Here is a 26394-nt window from a genome sequence, read left to right as displayed (position 1 = left end):
AGAAACTACTACATAAATGAAACATTAAGGAGAAGGAAAGTCATTGAGTTTATTTTAATTATCTTTAGTTCATAAGAATAACTTTACCTGTTATGACCCCCTGTCTGCTTTAATTCCTTCTAATAGTCAAATTAGTTACTTTGCCTTGGAGATTTTTAAAAAAGAGAAGAAATCTCCTGGGTGTTTGGCACACTGGCTTCCTTATAAACTTCTCTGAATTCTATTTGTTCAGAGAGCAATGTCACCCTGTCAGTTCGAAATTCGAGGTCAAAGTCATTGTAAAGAAAAAAAGACAGATTGGTTTTTGGTGGTAGGCTTTATCTTGAAGTACAAAGTATTTGTCAAAGCAGCAGCTGCTCTAAAAATGGTGAGAATCCTTTTACATTAACAGGGAAAGTTTTGAGCATTGTTTATTTTGTTCCTATTTGTGCTGCAAATACTTTGCCATGATCCTTTCAAAGTGAGGGATACAATAAAAGGACATCTTTACAATCACTTCAGTTAACTATATAATAAGTTTTGTGGAACCTCATTATGAATATGTTAACTATTTTATTGAATATACCACAGAATTGGCTACCTTCACTTCATAACTTCAGCCTAATAATTTGATGTATTATTTAATTATTTATGTCAAAAATTTGAGTTCCATGAATTTATTATAAAATTAATGAAATTATAGGTTGTTGGGCTGAGGAGATGGTTCAGTGTGGATAAAGCACTTGCTCTGCAAGCCTAAAAATCTGAACTGGGGTTCCTGGAGCCAGGTGAATATGACAACCCCCTGTAATACCAGCACTTCAGAGGCTGGGAAGATTTAAGGCAAGCTAAACAGCTACACCAGTCAGGCCAGGGAATTCCAGGTTCAGCAAGTAACTAGTCTTCAGTAAATAAAGTGGAGATGAATGGAAGAAGAGCCAATGTCAATCTCGGGCCTCCACAAGCACATGTACATAGGTATCCACTGACCTAAACATCTATGAACCAATAAACATTCAAACATGTATGCACACATTTGCACACCACACACACACACACACACACACACACACACACAAACATACAAAGATACAGATTGTGAAAGTTCTGGAACTTAAGCTATTTCCTTACTTCATTTTGCATGTACACTTTATATTAATATATGTATGATGCTTATTATGTAGCATATAGTGTATAACATGCCTAATATAATACTGTATATAACAATTCAAATAGCATCTGCATTTATAAATATGTGGGTTTATATATGTATGAATATCTGGATAGTTATATGTATAGGGAGTTGGATAGCTTCAGTTGTCAATATGACAAACCTGGGAAGAGGAAACCTCATTTGGGGAACTTCCTGAATCCCATTGGCCTGTGGGCATGTCTCTGAGGCATTTTCTTTAGGTTGAGTAATGCGGGAGGGCACAGCCCACTGTAGATGGGGCCACCAATGCTCAGGTGGTTCTGTATTGTATAACAAAGCAGGCTGAGCACAGGCCGGAGAAGCAAGCCAGTAAGTTAGGTTCCTCCATGGTCTGTGCTTCATCCCTGCTTCCAGGTTCCTGTTGAGCTCTTATTCCGGCTTCCCTTCATGTAAGCTGAAATAAATTCTTTCCTCCCAAAGTTGGTTTTGGTCAGAATGTTTTATCACAGCAATAGAAGTAACTAGAACAATATCCAAAAATGAATGGGTATCCTAATCATGGTATAGAATTAAAACCCTCCTTTTATTCTTTAGTACTTTAAAAATTTAGCTCCATTCATATAGGTAGCTAAATAAATTCATATAACTATGAGACCAATACTTGCACATTATTTCCTCAAAATAAATTTTTTCTTATTTTCATTATAAAAACTCTTTTACATTTATTTAGTGTGTGAGTATGTCTGTAACCTTAAAGAGGTCAGAGGACAACTTCCAGTGTTTAGGTCCAAGAGATCAAACTCAGGTTATCAGACTTGATGGAAAGCTACCTGATCTTTCCAAGCCCTACTTATTTTTTAATATGTCAACAAAACATGCTTTGAAATAGGAGAGTTTCAATCAGCACAAGAGCATTTTATACTGATGCTTTAAGTAGCAGTTTCTTTCAGACAGATGTAACATAAAGGCTGTCATTCAGCTTTTTAAATGTGTAGTGTCCTACCATGTGGCACATTTCCTTTGCTGAGCATCACTAACATCTATCTTAGACCTATTTCATCGTCCCAAACAAAACTCTATCTGCACTATACAGTAATGCCCCATGCCCCTCATACAACTACAGCATTTTCTGCATGAACATTTTCAACAAAGGCATCTTAGACTCTTGGAAAGGAGGGAGGTGGTCTTTGTGTTTACCCTATTAGACATGTGCACTATTATTGTTTTTCTGCTTCTTCTAAATTTCTCAAAAAGATTGTTTTATGTTGTCTTTCCTCTTCATCAACAAGGTATAAATAGATATCTTATAATGTCACATTTGTCACTTGAAAAAAATAAAATAGTTATCCAAAAAGAACTCAAAGGTCTCCTTGCTTGACCGAATGGCTTTCTGCCTCATCGGTTCACAGTTTATCTTTTCACTATGACAAACACTGTTCACTCTGCCCACTATTTGAAAATCCCTTAAGGAATTTCTATAGGATTTGTCTCTCTCCCAGACCCCTGATTTTTCTGTTTCTATCCAGCACTTCACAATCCTCCAGCTGACCTAGTTTCCAATGCTCTAGAAGCAGTTTTATTTCTGGTGAGAGTCTCTGCAATGAGTTAAGGAGTTTGGACACCCATGGATGCTCATCTCTGATTTCCATCTCTGGCACTGAGTGACTGTCCAGCACCCTATAAGGAGCCTAAAATTTCCACCAACTGCCTCCACACAGCTAACATTTAACAGAAAACTTCTGTCATTTCAGCCATGTCTCAGTGCTTTCAGACTTTGACTTGATGATGTTTTTATACTGACTAATGCACTTAGAGCATTAGCTAGAATCTTTGGATCCCATGACAGCACAGAAGCTGAAAATTATTGTCTTGAAATTGGGATGAGAGCTAGCTCACCTTCGACCCATCAGAACCCATATCCAGTCCTTAAACATCACATGGAAATCTATAACATGAGCACTTTGTTAGAAACTAAATAATGCTAAAGAAATGATGACTATATTTGTGATAAATCTACAATTAATAGATCTGAGATTTACCTGCTAAACACACCCATGACCACAGTTTTACCTCTACAGAGAATGCTCTAAACATAGCATAGCTTTCGTCTCTCCCCAGTGCTTGCCATGTGACCTTCAACTTCTCATGTGCCTTACGTACCAGGCTTCTGTTACCCCTCTTATCTCTGTCAAGAAGAGTGCTGGTCTCACAGTCCTCCACATGTAAACCTGGAAGTTCTGATTAATACATCTGTCACTCTGCTCCTCTCCTTAGCCACCATTGCCATAATATTTACTTTGGTAAAACTTTCTTTTCATGTCCTCTTCTCTCCCAGCTTAAGTCTTTCCTTAGAAATTGCAATTATACCCTACTTCCTTACTATGGCTCTGTTTACCTCTGATCTTTCTTAGGTACAGCTCCACTGTTCAACCTACCATTTAAGTACCCTCCATGGCTTACCCTTCCACACTGAGGAAATATCAACTTTCTAGAGATGACATTTAATCTTTATTCTCACACAAAATTATCCATAGGCTCCTTTTCTCATCATTTTTTTCTTATTCCTATATTCCAGCAGAACTGTTTTATGCAGTGCAATTTGGACTTATCTACTATGGTTTTGTGTTTTACCTTCTCTACAGAGTTCCTTAGCTGGCTAAGGTTTAGTTCTGTCATTTATCTATAGCAATTTCATCTACAATACAAAAGTCACTTCATATATACAACTTCCTGAGAATTGCAAAGCTAAAGGAAAACTCACATCCCTTTATGATTTTAAACATTTTATCATTTTTCTTCAATAATTACATATTTTGTAAAGTACTGTAGAGTTTCTGAACAGACTTTCTCTCCTATATTAAAATGTAAGCTGGGGTGAAGGCTACACTTGTTATTTATATAATTACTATGGCACTTAGAATAATGTCTTGTGGAAGACAATTATTAACTAAGGTTTTGTAGCCTCATACTCTTGTATGACAAGCTCACACATGTCTTTTATCATTTATTGTAGTTTAAGGAAATAAATCATTTACTTGAGTACCAGTATAGTATAACATTTGATATAATTTCTTTTCTCACTACTCTGCAACATCTAAGGACCATTGGCTGGAGACAGCTTGTCCACTTGCTTATTATCTATTCTACTTGAGTCATGGACACTGATCAGTGATGTGCACAGTGATATTCATAATGGAATGTTTTATCAACCAACTCAAATGGACGTTTAATTTTTTTAAGTTGAAATGACACATGTTCAATTATTCTCTTTAATAATATGTCAATGACAGTTTCTGTGTGAAATAAGTTATTTTAAACTAAGTGTTTAATATGCTTAATTGATAAAATAGATAAATTAAAATTTTTCCAAAGAACTAAACAGATCCAGGAATACCCTGGGAAATATTTTCCTTATAAAAATAATGCTATTTTTCTGAAGGGCACGGTCAGGTATGTGTACAGACAAAATTATAAATATTGATTTGACTAACTGAATCATTCAGAAACATGACGTCTTGGTACTAAGCATAAATTGAGATTTAGAAAATCCCCAACGTTGTGTTGTGAAGTGCATATTGGAAACTGAGTTGGCAAAAAGGGACATGTCAAATTATGCTTGGGAGAATGATTTGAAACATTGAAAACTTTTATTTAGTCAATGTCTAAAAATCTGTGTAATGAATAGCAAATTATTAGAATTTTTAAAAAGAATTTTGTCTTATCAAATAGAAATTCACTGATTATTTGAGCACATAGTCATTGACTGATTTAACAGCTATTATTATTGAGTTTCTACTACCAACCTAGCCATGGTAACACAAGAGAATCATGACACCTGATCTCAAGGGGCATAGAGTTTACTGGGAAATGAATAGTTTAAAAGAATTCACACAAAAAAATCCAAAAAATGAAGAGACATATCATATTGCATTCTGCAAAATGTAATGGTATTGGACTTTAAAATATATTGCAGAGAATGCTTTAATAACTACACAATGCATTATCTGCTTCCTTAAGGAAAATATGAGAAGAGGGGAACAGGTGCTCCAGCTTGGTGTTCTGAAAGAACTAGAATTGCGACCAAGACTGGAGCCCTGTGTAAAGGAAAGTGCTCAAGTTGAAAGCTGGAAGAGTCCTTCCTCATCACACCCATACCTTACCTCTGGAACACATCTGTGCAAATCAAATCATGTAACTTCTCTGCTTCAAATATTCAAGGGCCTCATGAGGACTGTCTGTTTTCATATTCAGGCTAGGATTGGTTTTCTTTCTCCATTGCTCTTCAGTAATATTATCCCTACTACATCCTAGAACCTCTGAACCCTTCCTCATCTCAAAATGGTTGCTGTTTATTTATCTTGTGCCTTGAATACTTGGTGTGTGGTGGGGAGAAGGGGCATCTTTAAACAGCGAACTCATTACTACACTTCAGGTCATAGCTCAAGTCCAAGCTCTTCAGAGGGCTCCTCCTCAATGACTCTTCTACTGTTTACATAGCAATCTGTTTATTTCTTCCCTATAGTCTACTGTTTATTATACATTTTCTATATAATTGCCAACATGCCCAAGACCATCTCTATCTTTCTCATTTTCCAGAGATTACAGTTTCTAATGCATAGAATGTAGAAGCACCAATAGAAATAAATGAATTAACTAATTTAAAATGTCATTGGAAAAGCAAGGCTTTCTGAATGATCAAAGGAGTCTACAAGTTTTTCCTCAGTTATAATAAGTATCCTGAATTGATCTTAAACAAGTGATTGGAATTTCATTTTTTTGCACAAGGAAATTCAGAGGGCTATATGAAAAGATGCTTAGCATAGGGCAAGACAGAAGAGGAGCCAAGATAGGCAGGCACTGCAGTGATCCAGTTCAGAGGAGGAAATGATGCAATGAAGGCATATGCCTGTATTTAGTCCTACATCCAACTGGGCAAAGGAGCAGGTATTGGCATATTCCTCTCAGCAGGTATGACAATAAAAGATCTTGATAACAGGAGAAATACAAAGATGCATTTTTCACAATAAAAAGTTTGAGATATGTTGAGACTACTACTTGTGAAGCTTTGGTGTGAAGAGTGTTAAAGAAACAGGGATGTAGTGACCAGAGATATTTGGCCAGCATTGGTAATACTGAACACAGTGCCTTAAATTCCTCAGATGAGGAAATTTGTCTTGATAATATAAAATATATTATTCTTATTATCATGTTATTCTTTGTAAAAGCTTTGGGATCAGTCCCTTGGGCTAGTTAGACATTTTATAATTTCCTGAGGTGATATGTGTCACCAAGGAAACCTGAGAAATGATGTAATGAGTTACAATTCTTTGGCAATGATGGCATGGAAAGGAAGGTCTGGAGATAACCAGGACATGGGTCAGGACAGGGCTTGGGAAAGGGAGAATTGCCTATGGTAGTCAGAAGAACACTTAAATTGACAAGAAATAACAAGTGGGTAAGAGCAGGTACCAATAGATTTTTGTTTTGCTGTCAAAAGCTGCCAAGATGCCAATTTTGTATTTTCTCAATCAAGGATATTTGAAGGTCATTGAAGAAAAGTTAAAGGGGGGAAGGAATTCAATACATATTGAAAAATGTAATATAACATCTATCACCAAAGGGAAAACAAATTTTTAGAAAGGGGAAAATTTTATTGACGTCTTTGAATGGCAATGCAAGATTGTGGATTAATTTGTAATGACCTTTTCTATCAAGTTGAACATCTGAATGATAATAAATAAATATATCATTCTGCCAGTTTTACATTCAATTAATTGAATGGTGCTTTGTACAAAAACATTTTCTATTTTCCATAAAAGTGCATGGTTTGTAACAAAATATGAATTTATTCAGATAGTTAATATTATGATAGGAAAAATATCATATAATGGTAAAAGCAACTTATACTATGTTAAAATTTGGATGCTAGTATGTATATTAACATTCTATGATCTGATGGTAGTATTATTTCAACCATAAAATTGAGGTTAAACATGCCTAGATCCTATAGCACAACTTAACTTTATGTTGATAAGAGCATCCTGCGGAAAAGGCTTAAATGCCTTCTTATGAGATGAAAAGAGTTGAAAAGTTATTTTTTCCCTGCTATGATTACTACTGAATAAAGATCAAAAGAAATGACTTCAAGGTGTAAAATGAGGACCATATGCCCTGGCCAGGAAAGGCCTGCAATCCTGCTAGTTGTTAAACTGTCAGGTGGATTTCCAGAGTAAGCATTGTCTCTTTCTGTGAAGTTTAGGACAGAGACATATCTCTATATGATGTTATAGTAAATTTTATCTAAAGATATAGCAATGAATTTTATCTTAGGGATCCCTAAATGTTATATGAAATTATTAAACTACTACCCTCATGTACTGATATTAAGAAGAGTTTGGTTCAAGTTCCTGCTGCTTTACTTAAATATAATTTAAAACTTGATCATGTGTCCTCACTATACTCAACTCAAAATAGATTAAAGACTGGACTATAATACCTTAACCATAAAACTCTTAGAAGAAAACATAGATTAAAAAGCACCATTCCTTTGGTCTTAAAGGTAATATTTAAGATATGGCTCTCAAAGCAAAAGCAACAGAAAAGTAAGTACGGTTACATCAAAAGAAAAGAAAAGAAATCCACAAATGAAATTATTTCAGATTCTAGAGAATGGAGAAATATTTATAAATCATACGTCCAATGATAGGTTAGCATCCACAGCATATAATTCAAACAACAGGCACCACGCAAATAACTCTAAAGACAAACAGGATTGGCACAGATATTTTTCCAAAGTGACCTGCAATGCATCATTACTTATATGTGAAAATGCTTACAAATCACTGGACTTGCAAAACTATAAGATTACCTCACATCTGGTTGGATGATTATTATAAAAAGGCAACAGATATTATGAGTAATGAAGACATGGGTTAAAAAGAGTATTAGTAGAAATTAACTTTCTTACAGCAGGGACTTTCTTCAAGTAGAGTTACTATATGAGAAAGAAATCCCAGTTTGGGGTAATTATCCAAAGACAATAAAATAATTGTCTTTGAGATATGTCTCCTCTCTCATATCCATTGCAGCAATATTTAAGAGATGAAGTATCATAAATATGAACAATAAATATTAAAGAAAATGTGATATTTCATACATACTTTTATCATATATCCAATTTATATAACTCATATGACAATGTGGATGAAACTTGAGGCCACTATTATTATTTTTTTTTTTGGTATTTTTGAGACAGAGTCTCCCTATAGCCCCAGCTGCCCTGAAACTCACTATGTAGACCATGCTGGCCTTGAATTCACAGAAGTCCACCTGCCTCTGCCTCCCAAGTGCTGAGAGGCCATTATTTTAAGTGAAACAATCTACACATAATAAACATCTAGCGTATGAACTCACTTATAAGGAGAATCTAAAACTGGTCAAACATAGAAGCAGAGAGCAGAATACAGTTCACCAGGGGTCAGAAGATGAAGAAAACTGAGAGAACTTGTTCAAAAGAAACAGGTTTGCATTATAAGAAAAATAAGCTCAGAGGTCTGGAGAGGTGGCTCAGTGGTTAAGAGAACTGACTGGTCTTGCAGAGGAATTGGGTTCAATTACCAGCACCCATATGGCAGCTAACAACCATTCATAACTTCAGTTCCAGGAGATCAGATCACTTCTTCTGATCTCTGTGGACATTGCATGATATGGGTACATTTACATACATGCAGGCAATATACTCATACACATAAAAAAAAGCATTAAACAAAGAAAAATAAGCTCTGGGTCTTTAATGTATACCATCGTGATTATAGAAAGTAGTTTATAGCCATAGGAAACTGACTTAGAAAGGTATTAAGATGACTCACCATAAAATGAATAAAACTGAAAGTTAACTGTCAAATGATGATAATGTACTTAGTCTGAAGATGATAATTATTTTAAAAACTTGTGTATATTAATATCATGCTCCACAACTTGAATTCATATGTAGTTTTGTCACTAACATTTCAATATTGCTAGAAAAATTAACTCAAACATGCACATGGTGGCCCTTGGTTCTCCTTTGGATTTGTACTCCATTATGCTCTATCAGTGTTTATGTTTAAAATTTTACAATTTCCTTCATTGCAAACATGGCAACATTCATTTTGATTACTAAAAATACTGTTATCAAGTATTTATTTAAAAACATGGTGTAAATGAATAATTACCTGAGTCTTTTATGTAACACGCACACACACACACACACACACACACACACTCCTCGCTAACACACTAACCCACTGCTTAATATTTTTTTAGAAAGTATCTTATGTAAATCTGGCTGACTTTGAACTCACTATGCATCTGAGGGACTACCTTGGATTTCTGATCACTCTCCCTCCACATCTCAAGTGCTGAGATTACAGGTGTGGACCACCAGGCTAGGCTCAACTGCTTCATCTTTAAGCAGATAGATCTTTTTCTCTATTTTCCAGACTTAAGCTTGAAGACAGAGACACTCCTACCCACAGCAATAGTAACAATAGCTCCAAATTTCATCATGATTATAAAGTAGCATGAGAATTCTTCCCAAAGTTAAAGAAAGAGAAGACAAAAAAACGTATCTCTCCAGTTCTGAGACCCTCAAGTTTCAGAGAATACAGGTGCAGAAGATGTAAAGCATGCACTATAGCAGGAGTGCTGCCTGAGAGCCAGCATGTCACCTTGCTGCTGCACTGGTGATGATCTTCAGACTGCCCGGGTTCCGGATGAGCTTGTCCAGGATGCTGACGATTTGCTCAAACTTGGGTCTGTTGTTCCTGTCTTTCTGCCAGCAGTCCAGCATCAGCTGATACAAGGCAGCTGGGCAGTCCATGGGAGGTGGCAGGCGATAGCCCTCATCCACCGCTTTAATTACCTGTGGAGTGGAGAGATTCCGGGGACAGAAGATGTGAGACTCACTGGACTTTTCACTCATACTTGATACAAATATTTTAAACCTCAGTAAGACAGTTATTTTTAATTGTCTAAGAGAATAATAATTGGTTGCTTTGTTTGCATACATTACAAACTATTCATGCCTGAAAATATTATATGAAGGAAGATTAAGTGAAAGATGTGTTCATAAAGTTCTTTTTCAGATCAAAGCAAAAATAAATGTTCTATGATACAGGAAATTTGTTGCTACAAAGAAATTATCATTTGATTATACAGATTATGGAAATATTATATTAATTCATGTAAAAGAAATCAGCATGCAGGTTTTCGCTATACCACAATCCAAATGGTCCCTTACAATTCAGAGTAACTCTCTTTGGACGCCTATGGACTGTGCAGTTATTAGTTTGACATTTTTGAAACATGGAAAGCAGTGATTTCCAAAGTTTAATATGAATCAGAAATAGCTGGAAGCCTTATTAATATGCAAAAATGATTTTTCCATTATTGAGTTTCTGAATTATTTGTCTAGGTTAAAGTCTGAGGTGTTATATTACTAACACATTCTTAGGTCATGTTAAAGTTGCTGGACCAGGCACCAAGATAGATGTTCTGACATAGCAACACTCGTGAGAAAATAGTAGAAAATGAAAAGTGATTTTCCTGCCATTATTATAGAAAACACCCAGCATGTTTGAGTAAACAGAGAATGATCTATACATTAAAGTATAGTAGAAGCAATTTCAAAAGTTGTGGCTAGGAAATTGACAGGATTATCTCAGTTTGATTTCTTATATACATTTGGCTTTGTATTCAAAATTCTTGGCTAAACATCAAGAAAAAGTGCTTATCCCATAAACCAATAGCATCTTTTTACTAAGAAATAGCAAAATGTAAACTTTACAAACAAAATTCCCTTTGAAACCTCATACTATATCTATAAAAGAAGTTCAAGTTTGTTTGCGCTAGCCTCAGTTTTCAGTTTGAATAAATTCATGTGCAATCATAGTACAGTATTAGAAACAATGTGCTGGAGTTTGCCGTTTCTGTCTTTGTGAAATATGAAATTTAAGGATTCAAAATTCTGGAATAGATGCATAACTTTGTTCAAGAAAGGATGGCAGACATATGTTTCTTACTAATGCTAAGTATAAACATATATATGTTTTCTTATTGGTCATTTACTTTATTACATTCTTGTTAGGAATGTTTCCTTTTTGTTTCATTCTTAAAGCCCTGCTTGAAGGAAATAAGTAAAGCTGTAAAAACAATTCAATTAATACCCTTGTAAGACTTGGGAAGAACTTCATTCATCTAAGCATTCAGCTTCGGTGTCACCAAGTAGGCGCCACCTGGCTTCATTATGCTTCACTTCCTTGCACAGCTTGATCTTTTAATCTCAACTCATAACTCATAAGCTACAAACACACACTTACATCCTGATTGGACATCTCCCAATATGGTCTCTCTCCGTAAGACATCACTTCCCAGAGAACAATCCCATAGCTCCACACGTCGCTGGCTGACGTGAACTTGCGATAGGCAATTGCTTCTGGCGAAGTCCACCGGATTGGGATCTTCCCTCCCTGGGAATAAAAATCACATGTACACGAATGAGTAAGTCACTGAGTATATGCTGCACACAGTATTATCTGAAGTCAGACAGAACTGTTCAGGATATGTCTCCTCTGGAGGAGAGTACAAGTTTCTGCCAAAATAATCTGCTGCTCTTCTATTCTTGCATATTTGTTTGTTTACTTATTTATTTCATTATTGAATTTATTCTTTGCCCATTTCATATATGTATAAAGTGCTTTCTAGTCATGGCAATTCTCCACCAACCTTAATCTTTCCCTCATCCCTACTCACTCCTCTCCTCCCTAAACTTCCTCTTTAAAGATCTTTGTCTCTTCTTTGAGAACCATTGAGATTAACAATGATCACCTGTGAGGTTGTGGGTTTGGAACCATCAATGGGAGCTTGGTGGGCGCTAGCGGGTACAGAGTAAAAGCAATAACTACTCCTCTCTCAGAATCCATCAGTAGACAGTACTTGAGCAGAGAATGGTTGGCCACAAGGGTCCCTTCCTAATCCGTAACTGAAAATTATGCAAATTAATATAAAATTATCTCTAAAGAATTCAGAAAAAAAATATTAAAAGCATAAAAGAAAAATACTGCTTAAGTATTGGCATAGAAAGTATAGCTGATAGTGTATCAGGTATGGAATAATAGTCACTGCAGTAGCTGTAACTCTAGCATCTTCTTTAAATTGAAAGAGACATCACAAATTAGCCTTTAATGATTTAGCTTGCATTTTTATTTGAACAAGACTTTTTAGTTCAGAAAAATAATAAGATAATATTATAAATAACAGGCCACCTTTCTTTTGGTCTTTTTGAGACATGGTCTCCCTGTAGCCCCAGCTGGCCTGGATGGAACTCACTATGCAGACCACTCTGACCTCAGCCTCACAGAGATCTGCCTTAGCCTCCCTCACAAATGCTGGCATTAAAGGCATGTACTGCCACACTCAGCCTTAGATGACTTCTTAACACAAAAATTATAGGCATTTGTCAACTAAATAAACTAAAAACAAATCTGTAAGCTATCCTCAAAGTATTAATCATCTTTTCTGAATACACCCAGGACAAAGAAATGGTAAGTATTTCCAGAGAAATATACGCCACCAACTTGATTATATATTGTATACATATATTAAAATGTCGCATTGCATTGTACTCATAACTATACACAACTTATTAAATATCAAATGAAAGCAAACATATATTATTCCCACATTTAATAAGTACACTCCCAAAACTTTACAGCTTGATGGAGAATAACATTGCCTCCATGTATTTTGGGAAGAGTGATGATACAAATTTGATGGAATTTGCTCTCACCTCACTAAAATATTTAATAAGATGATACTAATTGTCAACCATATGGGAAGCACTAAACTAGTACCTTTAGATTAAACAATTAAAAATAATATCCTGTACTTTTATTTGGAAAATATCAAATAAGAATGTTTCTTCCTTGTTACTAATAGATATAGGAAAAGAATAAGTGCCTAGAACATTATTTTCAAGCTTTGCAGTGCATATGGACTCACTGAGGACTCACTTCTGTGGAAAATGAGTTCTGGTTCAAACTTCAAGTGTGTCACCAGTGTTCGCAACTGCATCAGACTCCAGGTGAGGCTGGCTTTCCTCAATCACATAATTTACATAGCAGTAGTGTCTATGGATGCTTATATTAGGTTTGAGTTTTCAGGATTGAAGATTTCAAGTACAAACTCTTGGTTCTGACAAAATAAATCACTTAACTTGAATGTGACTTTAAAGAGTGAATGCTGTTTCATCATGCAGTTAGAGATAGGGTCATATAAGTTATTTCCAGAATAATCTTCTAATATAGTGTCACTGGCCTTAACCTGTGCAAATCCTCTTGGAAGGCTAAAACTCATACAAATTAGATGTAGTTTTGGAACAACACATGGCAAATTAATAAAAACTTTCATTTTGTATAGTTTTCTTGACATATTTTATAACTCTTACAGCCTACAAAACACACATACATTCACAAACTTGTTATAGTAACAACTTAAAAACTTTCACTATTATAAATTCTTAGCTCTAAGGCTAAAATGTTAATAACAGATTCAAGACACTTATTGGTTCCTTGGACAAGAAATCTTGTAACTAACATATCCATCAACTAGGGAATGAAGAAAAGAATACGAAGATGAAAAGAAAAGTAAAAAAAGAATACAAAGATGGTGTTTCTTACTATTTAAAGTTTCTATCACAGAGAGTGTATTTATATGTCAGCAGTTATTAACGTGACTGTTTCTTAATGGAGTGATCAGTTAAGTATCCTGTCCTTTCCTCTCTTTCAACTCACTTCAGTTTGTTAGCTAGCCACCACACTTTTAATGTTATATTGAATTCATGGAGTGAGACTATAAGGACACGTTCACTGTCAACTACAAAGCGGTATTAGAAGATAGCAATTGTTGCTATTGCCAAAAAGAAACAAGACTTAAAAGAATGTTCTACTTCTTTTTCCGTGATGGGCAATGTTGAGTTACTATGGTTTTAAATCAACACAAAAGAAACTGATATTTCACAAGCTACCAAAGAGATTTAAAACCAAGGAAATAGTTGTGGGAAAAAAAGGAAATGTGAATATCCTCCAAAATTCTTCAATTTCTTCAATTTCAGCCTTGTGGTTTCTATCTTTTTATGTCCAACACTAATACAATGACACAAATTAGTACAATAGACCAGTACAGTGCCTACTGATGGAAACAAAATGAACACTCCCAAACTCTAGTTTGAAGGTACAAGTCTATGAAAGCTGTATTTGTTAGAAAAGTGAGTATTATAAGCTTAACCAACACGGTCTGTGCCCACTGTAGAGTTGTTGTTTATATTTAGATTGATCATCCTTTCAAGTGTGCAGAAAATAGGCATTGAAGAAAAGCCTATTGATCTTCATTAAACGCTTCTCCTAAACCCAAGCATCTTAAATACAGAGTTTTCTTTTGGGAGACCTTCTTCCCATCTGCCTTCTACTACTAGTCTTTTCTTCTAGGTGTTTGAACTGCATAGCACATTACTGTTATCTATACTCACTTATCCAGGACTCTTGCTTTGATCTAACTGCAGTCTAGTACCCAGCGATAAATCTTTCCTCTTCCTCCCATTCTCCATCCTTGGCCTCTGGTAATCATCATTCCAACACTCAACTTCTATGAGATCAATTTTATTCGACAACATATGAATCACTTAGCATAGTTTTCTTTACACCGTTTCATGTTGACACAAATGGTTGAATTCCATTCTTTTTAGAGTGCAATAGTGTTCCATTGTATATTCCATTGTCAGCTTTCCTTTATCTCTTCACCATTATACTCCAATACTGGGGTAGACTGGAGAGCATATCTGCCTTCTCACTTTTAGTCTTTAGACACAAGGGGTCATGTTAGAGCCAGAAGGCTCTTACTGACATTCAGAACAACTTACTCCCATGGTGGTGGCTATCCATTTTGAAATGCCTTTTCCCCTTTCTGTATAAATTACATCAGTGTTCCTGAATTGTGACAACCCAAGATTCCTCAAGGAAATATCTCATGTCTTCTGGAAAACAGAATCATCATCACCGTTTGAGAGCTGCTGCTTTAGGTGATGTGTGACAACCATGACCAGTAAAGGAAAATGAGCCAGGTGAGTTAAAGGATTTGGGATTCTGTATAATTTGGTGTTCTCTCTGATTCCTCTGCTTCCTCTTTCTAGGATACTTTTGTTCTTGTCCTGAGATTTAACTTCAATAAGAAACTCGAGTCCAATTCACAAGTGCTAATCTAGGACTTTGATAATATAGCAATATCTCTTCTGGAATGTTCCCTCACTTGAATTTTTCTCTTCCCCTTCCCTCCCTACCCTAAATTTTTAAAATGGGATTATTTTCTGTTGTCAGAGATGCTTAAAGTAATCTAATAGTTTAAGTACCATTTTCTTTTTCAGATGGAGCCATTAGTGACCACATATTTCAGTGAGATGTGTTCATTCTAGGAGCAAATTATCTTTACCTAAAATTTATTTACATAAATGTCATTGGCACAGAAAGATTTTGAATAAGGGCCCTTGAGGGCCATCTTTGGTTCTTAAATATGGGTAAAAGATGAAGTTGGGTTCCCAAAATTTAATTTAGTCACAATTTGAAATATGTCTCTCTCCTTTAGGCTGTTCAACTGTTCGGTTGAGAGTATCAAACCAAAGTAATTGGAGCCTACAGAAGCACACTCACTAAATTCCTTGCAAATAAATCATTCCAGAACTTATACATGTTTTGTTTGTGGAGAGAACACAGTTCTTCCCCATCACTCATCCAATACTTAAACTCAGTTTCCCCAAAGATTTTGCTATTTTTTGTGAAATTTCTTCCTGAGTTTATATATGTCAGAAAAAATTCAAGTAGATGTTTTACACCTAACCAGTAAATACAGATTTCACTGAAATATGCAAAAATTTGGATTTGATAAGACAATAAAATCTCATTATTTTTCCTTTGTGTTACCTGACACAGTAAAACAATTCCATTGCAACTTTATTGATGAACTTAAACATGAGATTCATTTGGTAATTAATTTTTTTGATAAAGTACTGCCCAGATTTCAGAATATTATAAAGCTACAATTAGTTATACAAAGAATTTTTGGTGATGTATTTTCACATATCTTAGTAGGTTGTAAATTTAAGCATTTATTTGTATGTCTTCTATATCCACATTTAAGCTCCCCAGTTATTTATGCATTTGAGAAAATTTCCCAATTGCTTGGAGCAAGCCCAGAAATACAGCAGATAGACTCTATCTAAAACCTCAATTGCAAAGAGAACTGCAGTTCAAACTCAGCAGAACCCAAAGTTAACATTTGGTCCTTCTATTTGCAGTGTCAAATCTACATGCATTTCCAGTCAGCATCCAATCGTGTATAGGTATAAGTAACTGGGGGTACAGGGGAATATTTAGTTGCTGGTTCTGTTTGAATTCTTCACTTTAGTATAAACAAAGATTGTTGGTTTCTGGACCAGTTTTCACCCTCCTGTTTAATTTTAACCAAATTTCTTAATATTTCTTTGCAGCTGTTTTGTCATGCATAAACTGAGGGCCATGAGGAACACAAAACTTAACTATAGGCTTTTATCATCTCCGACAGCCTAACAGCTTGAGTGTTTCATAAACCTTAGCTCTTTAGCTTTCATGTTTTTGTGTTAAACCTACGTGAATAGCAAGGGTGCTGACACTGTCAGTGATAATTACATTGGACTTGATAGAATAATTTTATAGTAAACTGTAAATCTACTGAAGCATCAAGCATCTTGATTTACTTCTATACAAAATTTATAGAATAATTAAAGGATATGAATGGAGACTTTGGAGCAAATATATCAAGGATTCTTTGGTTGGAAGCTTTGCCTAATTGCAAACTTCCAATCCAAGATTAATTGTAGAAGACTATAAAAGCTTGTTCAATTCTTTGCCAACTACTGCAGCAGAAATTTCACGGTGAGCCTGTTCTTGATAAAATTTGAACTCATAATTAAATGTGTTCATAACAAAATTTCATAGTTCACATGAGACACTTAGCCACGTGACTTTTTTAGGACCTTAGTTGAAGACAGCTCATTTGTTGTGAGTTGGCAAGTTGGGTTAGTCCTCTAAAGAGACGTATGATGACTGAAATGCCTGAATGCTAAAGCATTCTATGTAATATCTGCTTAAATTTTTCTTTATCTGTTTATGAAACCAATTCCCTATTGATTTAGGAACTGTTTTAAGGATTTACACATCACATTGCCTGCCTGTGAGTTCTGTAAGGTCATACTTAAGAGTGACAAAGGACTTTGGAAGGTTAATCTGAGTAAACCCAGAGTGACTGAGCATTGAATTTGGAGGCAAATATTGGCCTCTGAGAACCACAAAGATAAATCATGTTTCTGAAGGACTTAGCATCTATCTATTACCAGGGACTCAGATTCACTCTGTACAGTAGACAAAAAGGTAAAGGGCAATCCAAGGGGTCTCCCAGGGGGAGCATCTATTCTAATCCTCAGTAGCTCTAATCTGAGGGCCACTGAGAGAATAGTTCCAGCAGATGTTGATTGCCACAGAGGACCAAAGACAGATGCTTTTTTAGGCAGCAGGAGCCCATCCTTCATATCTTGCGTATTTTCAACATTATATTATTAAAAATGTATTGATAGGAGAATTTTTACATTCTAAGGTATTGTAAGGATGCCCCAAAATGAAACAGATAAATACGGCTTTTGTGTGTGTTTTTTTTTTTTTTTCAGATACTCATAAAACAAAGCTAGGTAATTTGATGTGAAATGCCTATCTACATTACTATAAATAATGCAAAAACTTAAGGATAAGGTTAGATATATATCCTAAGTTGGCTTCAATCAACTGTTTCCAAAATTCAATTAAGTTGTAAATGCTTGCTTTGTTTTATATCCAAACCAAATCTCTCATTATATAAAGGTTTATCTCTACCATTTTAAATTGTCTGTAAACGTATTTGTCTGTGTATGTATTGGTCTGTGTAATGTATTTGTATGTCCACGCGAGTGCATATGCCCAAGAAGTTCAGAAGTGTCCAGTCCCCCTGTAGCTGGGATTTCAGGCAGTTGTGAGATGGCCAATTTGGATTCTGGGAATCAAATTTCAGGCCTCTGGAAGAAGAGTAAGTCTACTTAATCACTGAGCCATCTCTCCAGTTCCCTAATTCATTTTTAAATATAAAAAACATTACCATAAAAACAGACACAAGGATTAGTGGAACAAAATCAGAAAGCCTAGACACAAACCCTCACATCTATGGCCAACTTAATCCTAAGAAATATGTTAAGAACATGTGGGGCTGGAGAGATGGTTCAGCAGCTAAGAACACTGGTTGTTCTTGCAGAAGAGTGGGGTTCAAATCCCAGCACCCACATGGCAGCTAACAACTGTCCATAACTCCAGTCCCAGGGGATCCAACGGCCTCTTCTGACCTCCGTGGGCATTGCACAACATTGGTGCACTTACCTACATGCAGGCAATACATGCATACACATAAAATAAAAATAATAAATACTCTTCTTAAAAAAAGAACATGCATTACACGAAAACCTCCTTTTCAATGAATATAGCTGGGGAAATTGGATATCCACATGTGGAAGAATAAAATTTATTACCATCTGTCACCATTCACAAAAACCTATTTAAAGTGGGTTAAAGACCTGGTGCAAAACACGAAAGCAGAAAACAACTAGGTGAAAATACAAAGAGATGAACCAGAACATTTGAATGAACAAGGAGTATTTGGATAAGACCCCCAAAGCAAAAATAGACAAATGGGATTATAGTAAACCAAAAGTCTTTGCACAACAAAGGAATCAAGCAATGGAATGAAGAAACAACACACAATAATATTTGCAAGTATAGATCTGACGAGAGGTTGATATCAGAATATGTAAGAAACTTCAAGCACTCAGCGCACTGGAGAGCTTTAGCTGTCAATGTGACATACGTGGGAAGAGGGAACCTCAAATGGGAAATTGCTTTCTATTAGATTGGCCTTGCGTGCATGTCTGTGAGGTATTTCATGATTATTTAGTGATGTGGGAGGGCCCTCCCTGGTCCCTCAGCTCCTGCCACCAGGTTCCGGCTCTGAGTTCCTACTCTGACTTCACTCAGTGATGAACTGTGACCTGGGAGGTGAAAGATCAAATAACTCTTTCTTCCCCAAGCTGATTTCAGGCATTGTTTTTATCACAGAAATAGAAAGCAAACTAACACATTCAGTAACAGTAAAATTTAGCCTGATTAAAAGTGGTAATAGATCTAAATATACACTTCTGAGTAGAAAACAAACATTTGACCAACAAATATGCACAAAAATCTTCAACATCACTCATAATCAGGGAAATTTAAATCAAACACAGTAAAATATCACCTCACACTGTAAGAACATGTACTATCGAAAACACTAAACACAAGTCAGCAGAGACATGGGGAAAAGAGAATGCTTGGTGAAACTGGTAATTAATAGAACTCTTATTGAAAGTGGTACCCAAGATCTTAAAAATTAAAAATCTAATAGTCTTATAATTTAGCCATCCTAACACTGGCTTTTATACAAAGTAAATCAATCAAGTATGACAAAGAGCCTTCTGCATTCGTGGGCTAATAGCAGCATCGTTCATGTGGTCAAGGGATGGAAGAAACCTGTGTACCTAACAGAGGATGAGTGGATAAAAGAATACAGGGAACATTAACACTATCCCATCATAAAAAGGAATGAGATCTTGTCATTTATGTCAAAATGGATGGAACCAGAGAAGAGGAAGTTAATTGAAACAACCATGGCACAGGAAGGCAAGCAAGCATTATATTTCTCAAGATGCAGTCTCAAAAGGGTCATTCTCATAAAAGTGAGTGTAAAACAGGGACTAGTACAAGCCAGAGAAAACAGGAGGAGGGTGGGGGAGCACCAGGAGACACTGGTCAGTGGCTACCAACCTAGAGGTGGATAGTAGCAAAGATCTGATGTGCTGTTGTGCAGTATGATAAATAGGTAAGAGCAGGGCACTAGACATACCGAAAAGCTAGACTAATGATTTGGAATATTTTCAGCTTTAGGAAATAATAAGTCTTTGATGAGAAAGATATGCTTAAATATTTGGTTCAAATATTATACAGAAATGTGCTTAGTGAAACATCACATTGTACCTCATTAAAATGTGTACTTTTAGTGTTTTATGTTATCAAATATAATTCATAAAAATATTACAGAATGCATTTAAAATTATGAATTTTTAGCAATTTCAGTGCAGCAGTTTGCCAAATCAGCAACCAGTTAGGAGGGATTCTCAAGGAAACAGGAATAGTGAATGCCATCAATAGAATAGTGGAAATTATAGAGTTAGCCTAATAATTAAAAACAGCAAATGCAAACTCTTGAGGCCATGACTTGGATCTGCTCACTTCTGGATCCTCAGTCTTAGGGACTACATGGCACATGGTGGGCACATATTTACTGAATGAATATGTGATTCAATGCATTATGCATTTTAGAGAACAGTAATTTCAGTGGGAAATGTGGGTAATATATTTAAATATATCCACATATAACCTCCTTACACTTGTGTTCCACTTTGAAATTACAGTTTAATTTTTTAATCATAAAAATCAAGACAGTTTTTTTCTTCCTATGTTGGAGTGTTTGTGCTAGCTATCAGTTTGAAATGGTTTCCAAGAAAGTATGAGGTTTCTCATCAACATTAGATGCAACATTATCAACTGAAATTACCACATATGTAGACTTTGGGAATATATAAGTAAGTGATTTCATTTTGTGAAGCTGCTTACAAGGCGTTTTCAGACCCACTGTAAGAGAGCAGGGAATAAATTTGACAAGGATTTTGTTTATGTTGGTTGAGAGCTTGAAATACTGTTAGTATATGATGGACACTAGTTATATATTTTGTTATTATATTTCTATTTGTGTATAAATGACATAGGATGAAAATTACTTATCCAGATAATATCTTCAATATCATACAACTTCACATGTGTAGATTTTAGTCCTTGAGAACCCTTCAGAACAAACTCATGTTTACTATCAATTCCATTCTTAAAACGGAGGTACAGTGAACAAGAAGAGACTAGGTAGTCCTTTTAACATTAGGCACTCTTTCTCATCCTAAAAATGAAGTTTAATAAGACAAAGTTGTCCCAGAATATTTCCAGCTGCAACTTGGCAAAGTCAGAGATCTAAAGGAAATACAAATCTTATTATGAAAATTAAATTCTGCTTTAAGGCCAAAGACAGAAAACTCTCAACTAATATTGAAATGTAGTTGGTTATTACCCAGTATGCTACTTCAGAAGAGAAATAAAGAAAAAGTGATTTAATATCGGAGACTATAACCAAGAGGAAAAACTAGTTGTTTTTCTGAATTTTCATGAAACACTTTAATGTAATAATTACCTGGCTAAAGTGAACTTCAGATCTTAAGAAGAATTTGTTTAACCAACGAGCTAGCATACAGATTACATAAAATTGACCTTTTCTCTAATCACATATGAAACAGCAAATTAACAATTCAAACACTGAAATTTTGGGTTCTGTTTCAAGACAATATTAAGAATGGTCAGTAGGCATAGATGCTTGTAGCATGCTTATATACGAGAATGTTAAACTGAAATAAGATCTCATAGAAAGAAATACAAAAAACTGGCAATCACTTCTTACCAGTAGTAATATGACCCTTTCATTCATTTGTTTATTAATTCATTTATTCCTTTATTGTGTGTGTATGTGGCTGAGCACATGCCACAGTTACATGTGGAAGTCAAAGAACAACTTGCATGAGTCAGTTCTCTCCTTCCAACTCCCAATACAGTTCTTTTAGAAAGAAGTTACATAGCAGAAGATGTCAAAACAAAAGACAGGAAGCATGTTGTAATTATACTTTGAAATGAATACCTTCAGAAACCCGAAGGAAAGAATTATTTTTTGTTGTTTGTTTTTCAATAATAGAATTTCTTTGATGATTTAAATTTGAGTGTCTGCCTATTCCAATCATACCAGTCACATAAAATCCAGGGGTTTCAGGATGATTTGCTGAGGGTAGTGTGCAGCTGCAGTTAAGCTTTCAGGAACAGTTCTTTGAAACATATCATATCACATAAAACCACATCATAATTTAGATTTATATCATTGAATAACTACTGAAACATGTATTTAGTTTTAAAGGTACCTTTTCCTGATAAAGCATCTGAAACAATCATTTTCAAAGTGTTATCCAAGCATCTACAGAGATCCCAAGAGCATTTCAGGGAATCTGTGAGATCAAAACTATTTTCATAATAACACTAAACTTTATAGTCTTTTCACTCTAAAGAGTTTGCTGTGGAATTTCACAGAGGGTACAGGATATACAATAATACTGTGTAATGTAAAGTGTCAACAGTTGGAGTTTCTGCATCACTCATTATTGAAAACTGGAGAGCGAGAAATAGCTGGATGTGAGTATTGAAAAAAAATCTGATCCCTATACAATATCTTTATAGAAAAAGAGCATCACATCTACACACATGCAGATGACTGATCCCTTCCTAGCAGCATACTGTTATAGGAATGAGTGAAGAACAACACACATCACAATAACAGAAGAAGCCAGATGAGAAAATAGACAATAAATCTTAGATTTGGGCATCTAGTATTTTCTCAACATCTTAAATACTCTCTCCAATTTAAGATTTCATAAATATTTACTTATTTTTATAATTATTTACTCTCTCTCTCTCTCTCTCTCTCTCTCTCTCTCTCTCTCTCTCCACCCCAGTGCATATGAAGATAGGCCAGAAAAGGATTCCAGGTATGTGCCTCTATGACCCTCTCTACCTTCTTCCTTCAAGACAAGGGTTTTCACTACTGACTTCTTTGGCTAGACTGGCTAGCCAGTGAGTTCCTAGGATCTGCCTGGCTCTTTCCCTTTATACTGGGGTTACAGGCATGTGCAGTCTTGCTGAGCTTTTTATATGGGTCCTGGAGATTTGAACTCAGGTCCTCAAACCTACAGAGCAAGTGCTGTCACCTAATGATCCATCTGCCCAGTCCTTATGATTTTTAAAATATATGATTAGTAGATATAATTTCTGTATTACTCTATTTTTTATGTCCCTCAAAGAGATGTTTGAAAATGGAAACTGCACACACCCTCTGTCAATGACAACGAATAAAATGGTGTTTATAATTTCTTTGTTCAGTTCTCTCTGAGAGCAATAGCTTCCACAGGAGCAGTTGAATGCTAATTTCTCAATTGTGGAAAATATAAACACTGCAAAATATGTCATGTTACTTAAATAAGTTTTGAAATGATAATAATCATTGTACACCAAGTCTAATGAGTAAGGTAGCATCTAAGCTGGTTAAAATTTCTCTCAGCTAGAAAAAGGCATATTATATACTATTTATTGTTTTGTATAAATTTTCTTATTTATGATGATAAATTTTATCTCATTCAAGTCTATTTACCAAAATATTTTGTGCTTAAGTAACTTTTATTAATGCTATTTGTCACAGTCTAACTTGAAATTCCACACAGAAGAACTCTCCAAATATTTTTGCATACCAGTTCCTACAGGCAGTACACATTCTCCACATAACCACTTGGAATGACAACTCAGCTCTTTTGCTATGTTTACTAAAAAAAAAAAAAAAAATAGGAATCCTGTTACTTTATAATCATACTCATTTTAAGAGTAAATTATAAAATTATTGTACTAAACAAAGCTTGTTTTTGGAGATTAAGCCAGTGATTTCCAAATTATCCTAGACACACAGATGCTTCTGAGAACGAAGCCAAGAACCCCATGAGTGTTTTGAGGACATTCCAGGGGAATACAGGGAAGAATCCTGAAGTTCCTCAAGAAACTATTTGTGGGTAGGAAATGAATCCATTTAGGTGATATGATTGGCAAGGATCTCCTGAGACTGGAATTTCAACACAAAAAGCCTATTGCATTTTTTATTTCAGAAATTATAAACAATAATGCCACAACAGTTATTTCACTGCTAGGTGTGTTGGCATAGGCCTTTAATTCCAGCGCTCAGGAGGTAGTGGCAAGAGGATCTCTGTGAGATCCTGGTCAGCCTGGTCTACATAGTGAGTTCTAGGCCTGCTGGAGCTATAGGGAAATCATGTCTAAATAAAAACAAACAAACAAACAAACAACAAAAAACTAGCTATTTCCTTCTTCACTAAAGCCAGATTATTTTGGTCCTAACAAAGTCTCAATAAGTTTAACTAAACTGTGAAACTTAACCCAACAGATTCTCTAGGAAGCAGTTACCCTAGATTTGAATGAATCCTCAGCTTACCACTAGAAAAATTATTTCTTTGAAAATCCTAAAATCAAGAATAGAATTGGGAGTAAGGATGTTCTCATTTAAGAATTGGATGTGAAAGAGTAATTAGAGCCTGATACAAGACCTAGCTTATATTCTAAATAAGCTCAGATATAAGCCTCATATTAAATATACTTTTTGTAAATGAATTAGTTTTTAATATTATGACTATTATAACAAGAAGAATATAAGCAAGGATACTTTTCATGAACTATGTTAGAAGTTTGTAGAGTTGTAGGAGGTTATAAAAGCCATGTTTAAAAAAATGGAGTGATAATGAGGAGAATAAAGTCTTTTCTTGGGACAGTAAGTATATTATTCTATGCTACATATGTTTTCTTCTTAAATGATAGCTTGGTCATAAAGATGATTTTTTTTTGTCAGACTCCCACTAACTAATTTTTATTGCTCTCAGAAAGCAAGAACATCAACACAGAGAGCCACAGCTAGTCAACATGCAGGGAAAAAGATACTGCCAGAGTGCACAGCCCTAAACTTATATCACATCCTCTCCTTCCAAGGCTCAGGGAGCAGTATGGAAGAAGGGGAAGAAAGATTGTAAGAGTCAGAGGCAGTGGGTAAATAAGAGGAAACTGTTTTTCAGACACAACAGGGCTGGAACACACATGAATCCATAGCACTTGTGACAGCATGTATAAGATCCTTGCAAACTCAAGCCAGAAAAAAACCCCAGTACGATTAGGGGAATTTGACAGGGAGATCTAGCTCCAGCTGAGGATCTATTGACAATTGACAGCTGCTGAAAGATGGAGGGTCAGTTTTCTTTAATCCTGTAATGCCAGGTAGGTCCACCAGGCTCCAGGATATGAACCCATACCCCAAGGTGTTTGGGGAACACAGATCAGACTCAGTGGACCTTTAGTAAAAAAGATAAAGAAAATGAATTTGGAGTAGGAGTAAAATGGGGTCATGGGAGAGGGGTTTTGAATATGATAAAAAATATACTATGAAATCATGGTTTTCAATTTTTTCCTGTTTACAGCTATATAGCTGTAGTCTTTGTTATAAATGTATTCAACTAGCTACAGTGTTATAGAATTTCCTTACCTACAATTAAAGATACATTAAAATACATTTATTAATAAAGTGAACCTACTACACACACTGCACAAATGAAAACAGGGCAAATAAAAAAATGTGTAATGCATGTAGCCACGCAAAGATTCTCCATCCTTAAATCATCTAGGAAAATTCCAGAGCAATTTGCCTCTGTCTTTAGGCACTGGAAATACAAGTTTAGCAAAGAGAAACCACAAAGTGATTCCTTTAAGAACTAACTGAGTGTTCTTAAGTTAAAATGAAAAGATGTATGTCCCTGACGTTCAATAATATCTAGGGTGTCTGGTATCCAGTGGGAATCATAGAAAGCATCCATTGCATATAAGAGGAAATCACTAACCTCCCCAAAGACTAAATTAATATATAACAGAAAATGAAATGACCCAAATTTTTAAAATGCAAACAGATTTAAGCATGCTGATGTATTTCATGTGTCCCTGCCTCAAAGCGAAAATGAAAGATTAATGCCTATGATCTTTGGGTAGTATCATGATATCCATTAATAATTTACCTTAATTTCTGTTATCTATTCTATTTTCCTACATCCTTATTTTCTATATTTATTGTGGTGAAAAATTCTATAAAGAAATAATATTTCAAGTAAGTCAATCAGTAAATATATAAAGAAACAAACATATTTAATCAAATAGATGCATATTAGAACAATTGGACACTTTTTTACTCCTAATAAGTAAATATTATAATTACTTCTAATACTTCCATCAAGAGGGCAATGAATTTTAAAAATAGGCACAGACACTTTAATATAAAAAAAATTATGTTTAGGA

The 26394-nt window shown here is 35.2% G+C and overlaps 1 protein-coding gene across 2 annotated transcripts in view; it reads right to left on the bottom strand.

Annotated features, from left to right (window-relative positions):
- Epha3 (EPH receptor A3) overlaps positions 1–26394 on the bottom strand; it is a 362443-nt gene that overhangs the window by 16033 nt on the left and 320016 nt on the right. For both annotated transcript variants that reach the window (XM_008832240.3, XM_008832239.3), the window contains exons 14-15: positions 11491–11640; positions 9841–10034 (exon numbers count right to left, since the gene is read on the bottom strand). In XM_008832240.3, the coding sequence (XP_008830462.1) occupies positions 9841–10034; positions 11491–11640 (344 nt within the window). The remainder of the gene's footprint in view (positions 1–9840; positions 10035–11490; positions 11641–26394) is intronic.

The sequence above is a fragment of the Nannospalax galili genome, unplaced genomic scaffold, assembly GCF_000622305.1.
Source record: "Nannospalax galili isolate Female #2095 unplaced genomic scaffold, S.galili_v1.0 scaffold293, whole genome shotgun sequence".
NCBI lineage: Eukaryota > Metazoa > Chordata > Mammalia > Rodentia > Spalacidae > Nannospalax > Nannospalax galili.
Note: the sequence above shows the minus strand (reverse complement) of the source record. Positions and strands in the feature narration are given on the sequence as shown.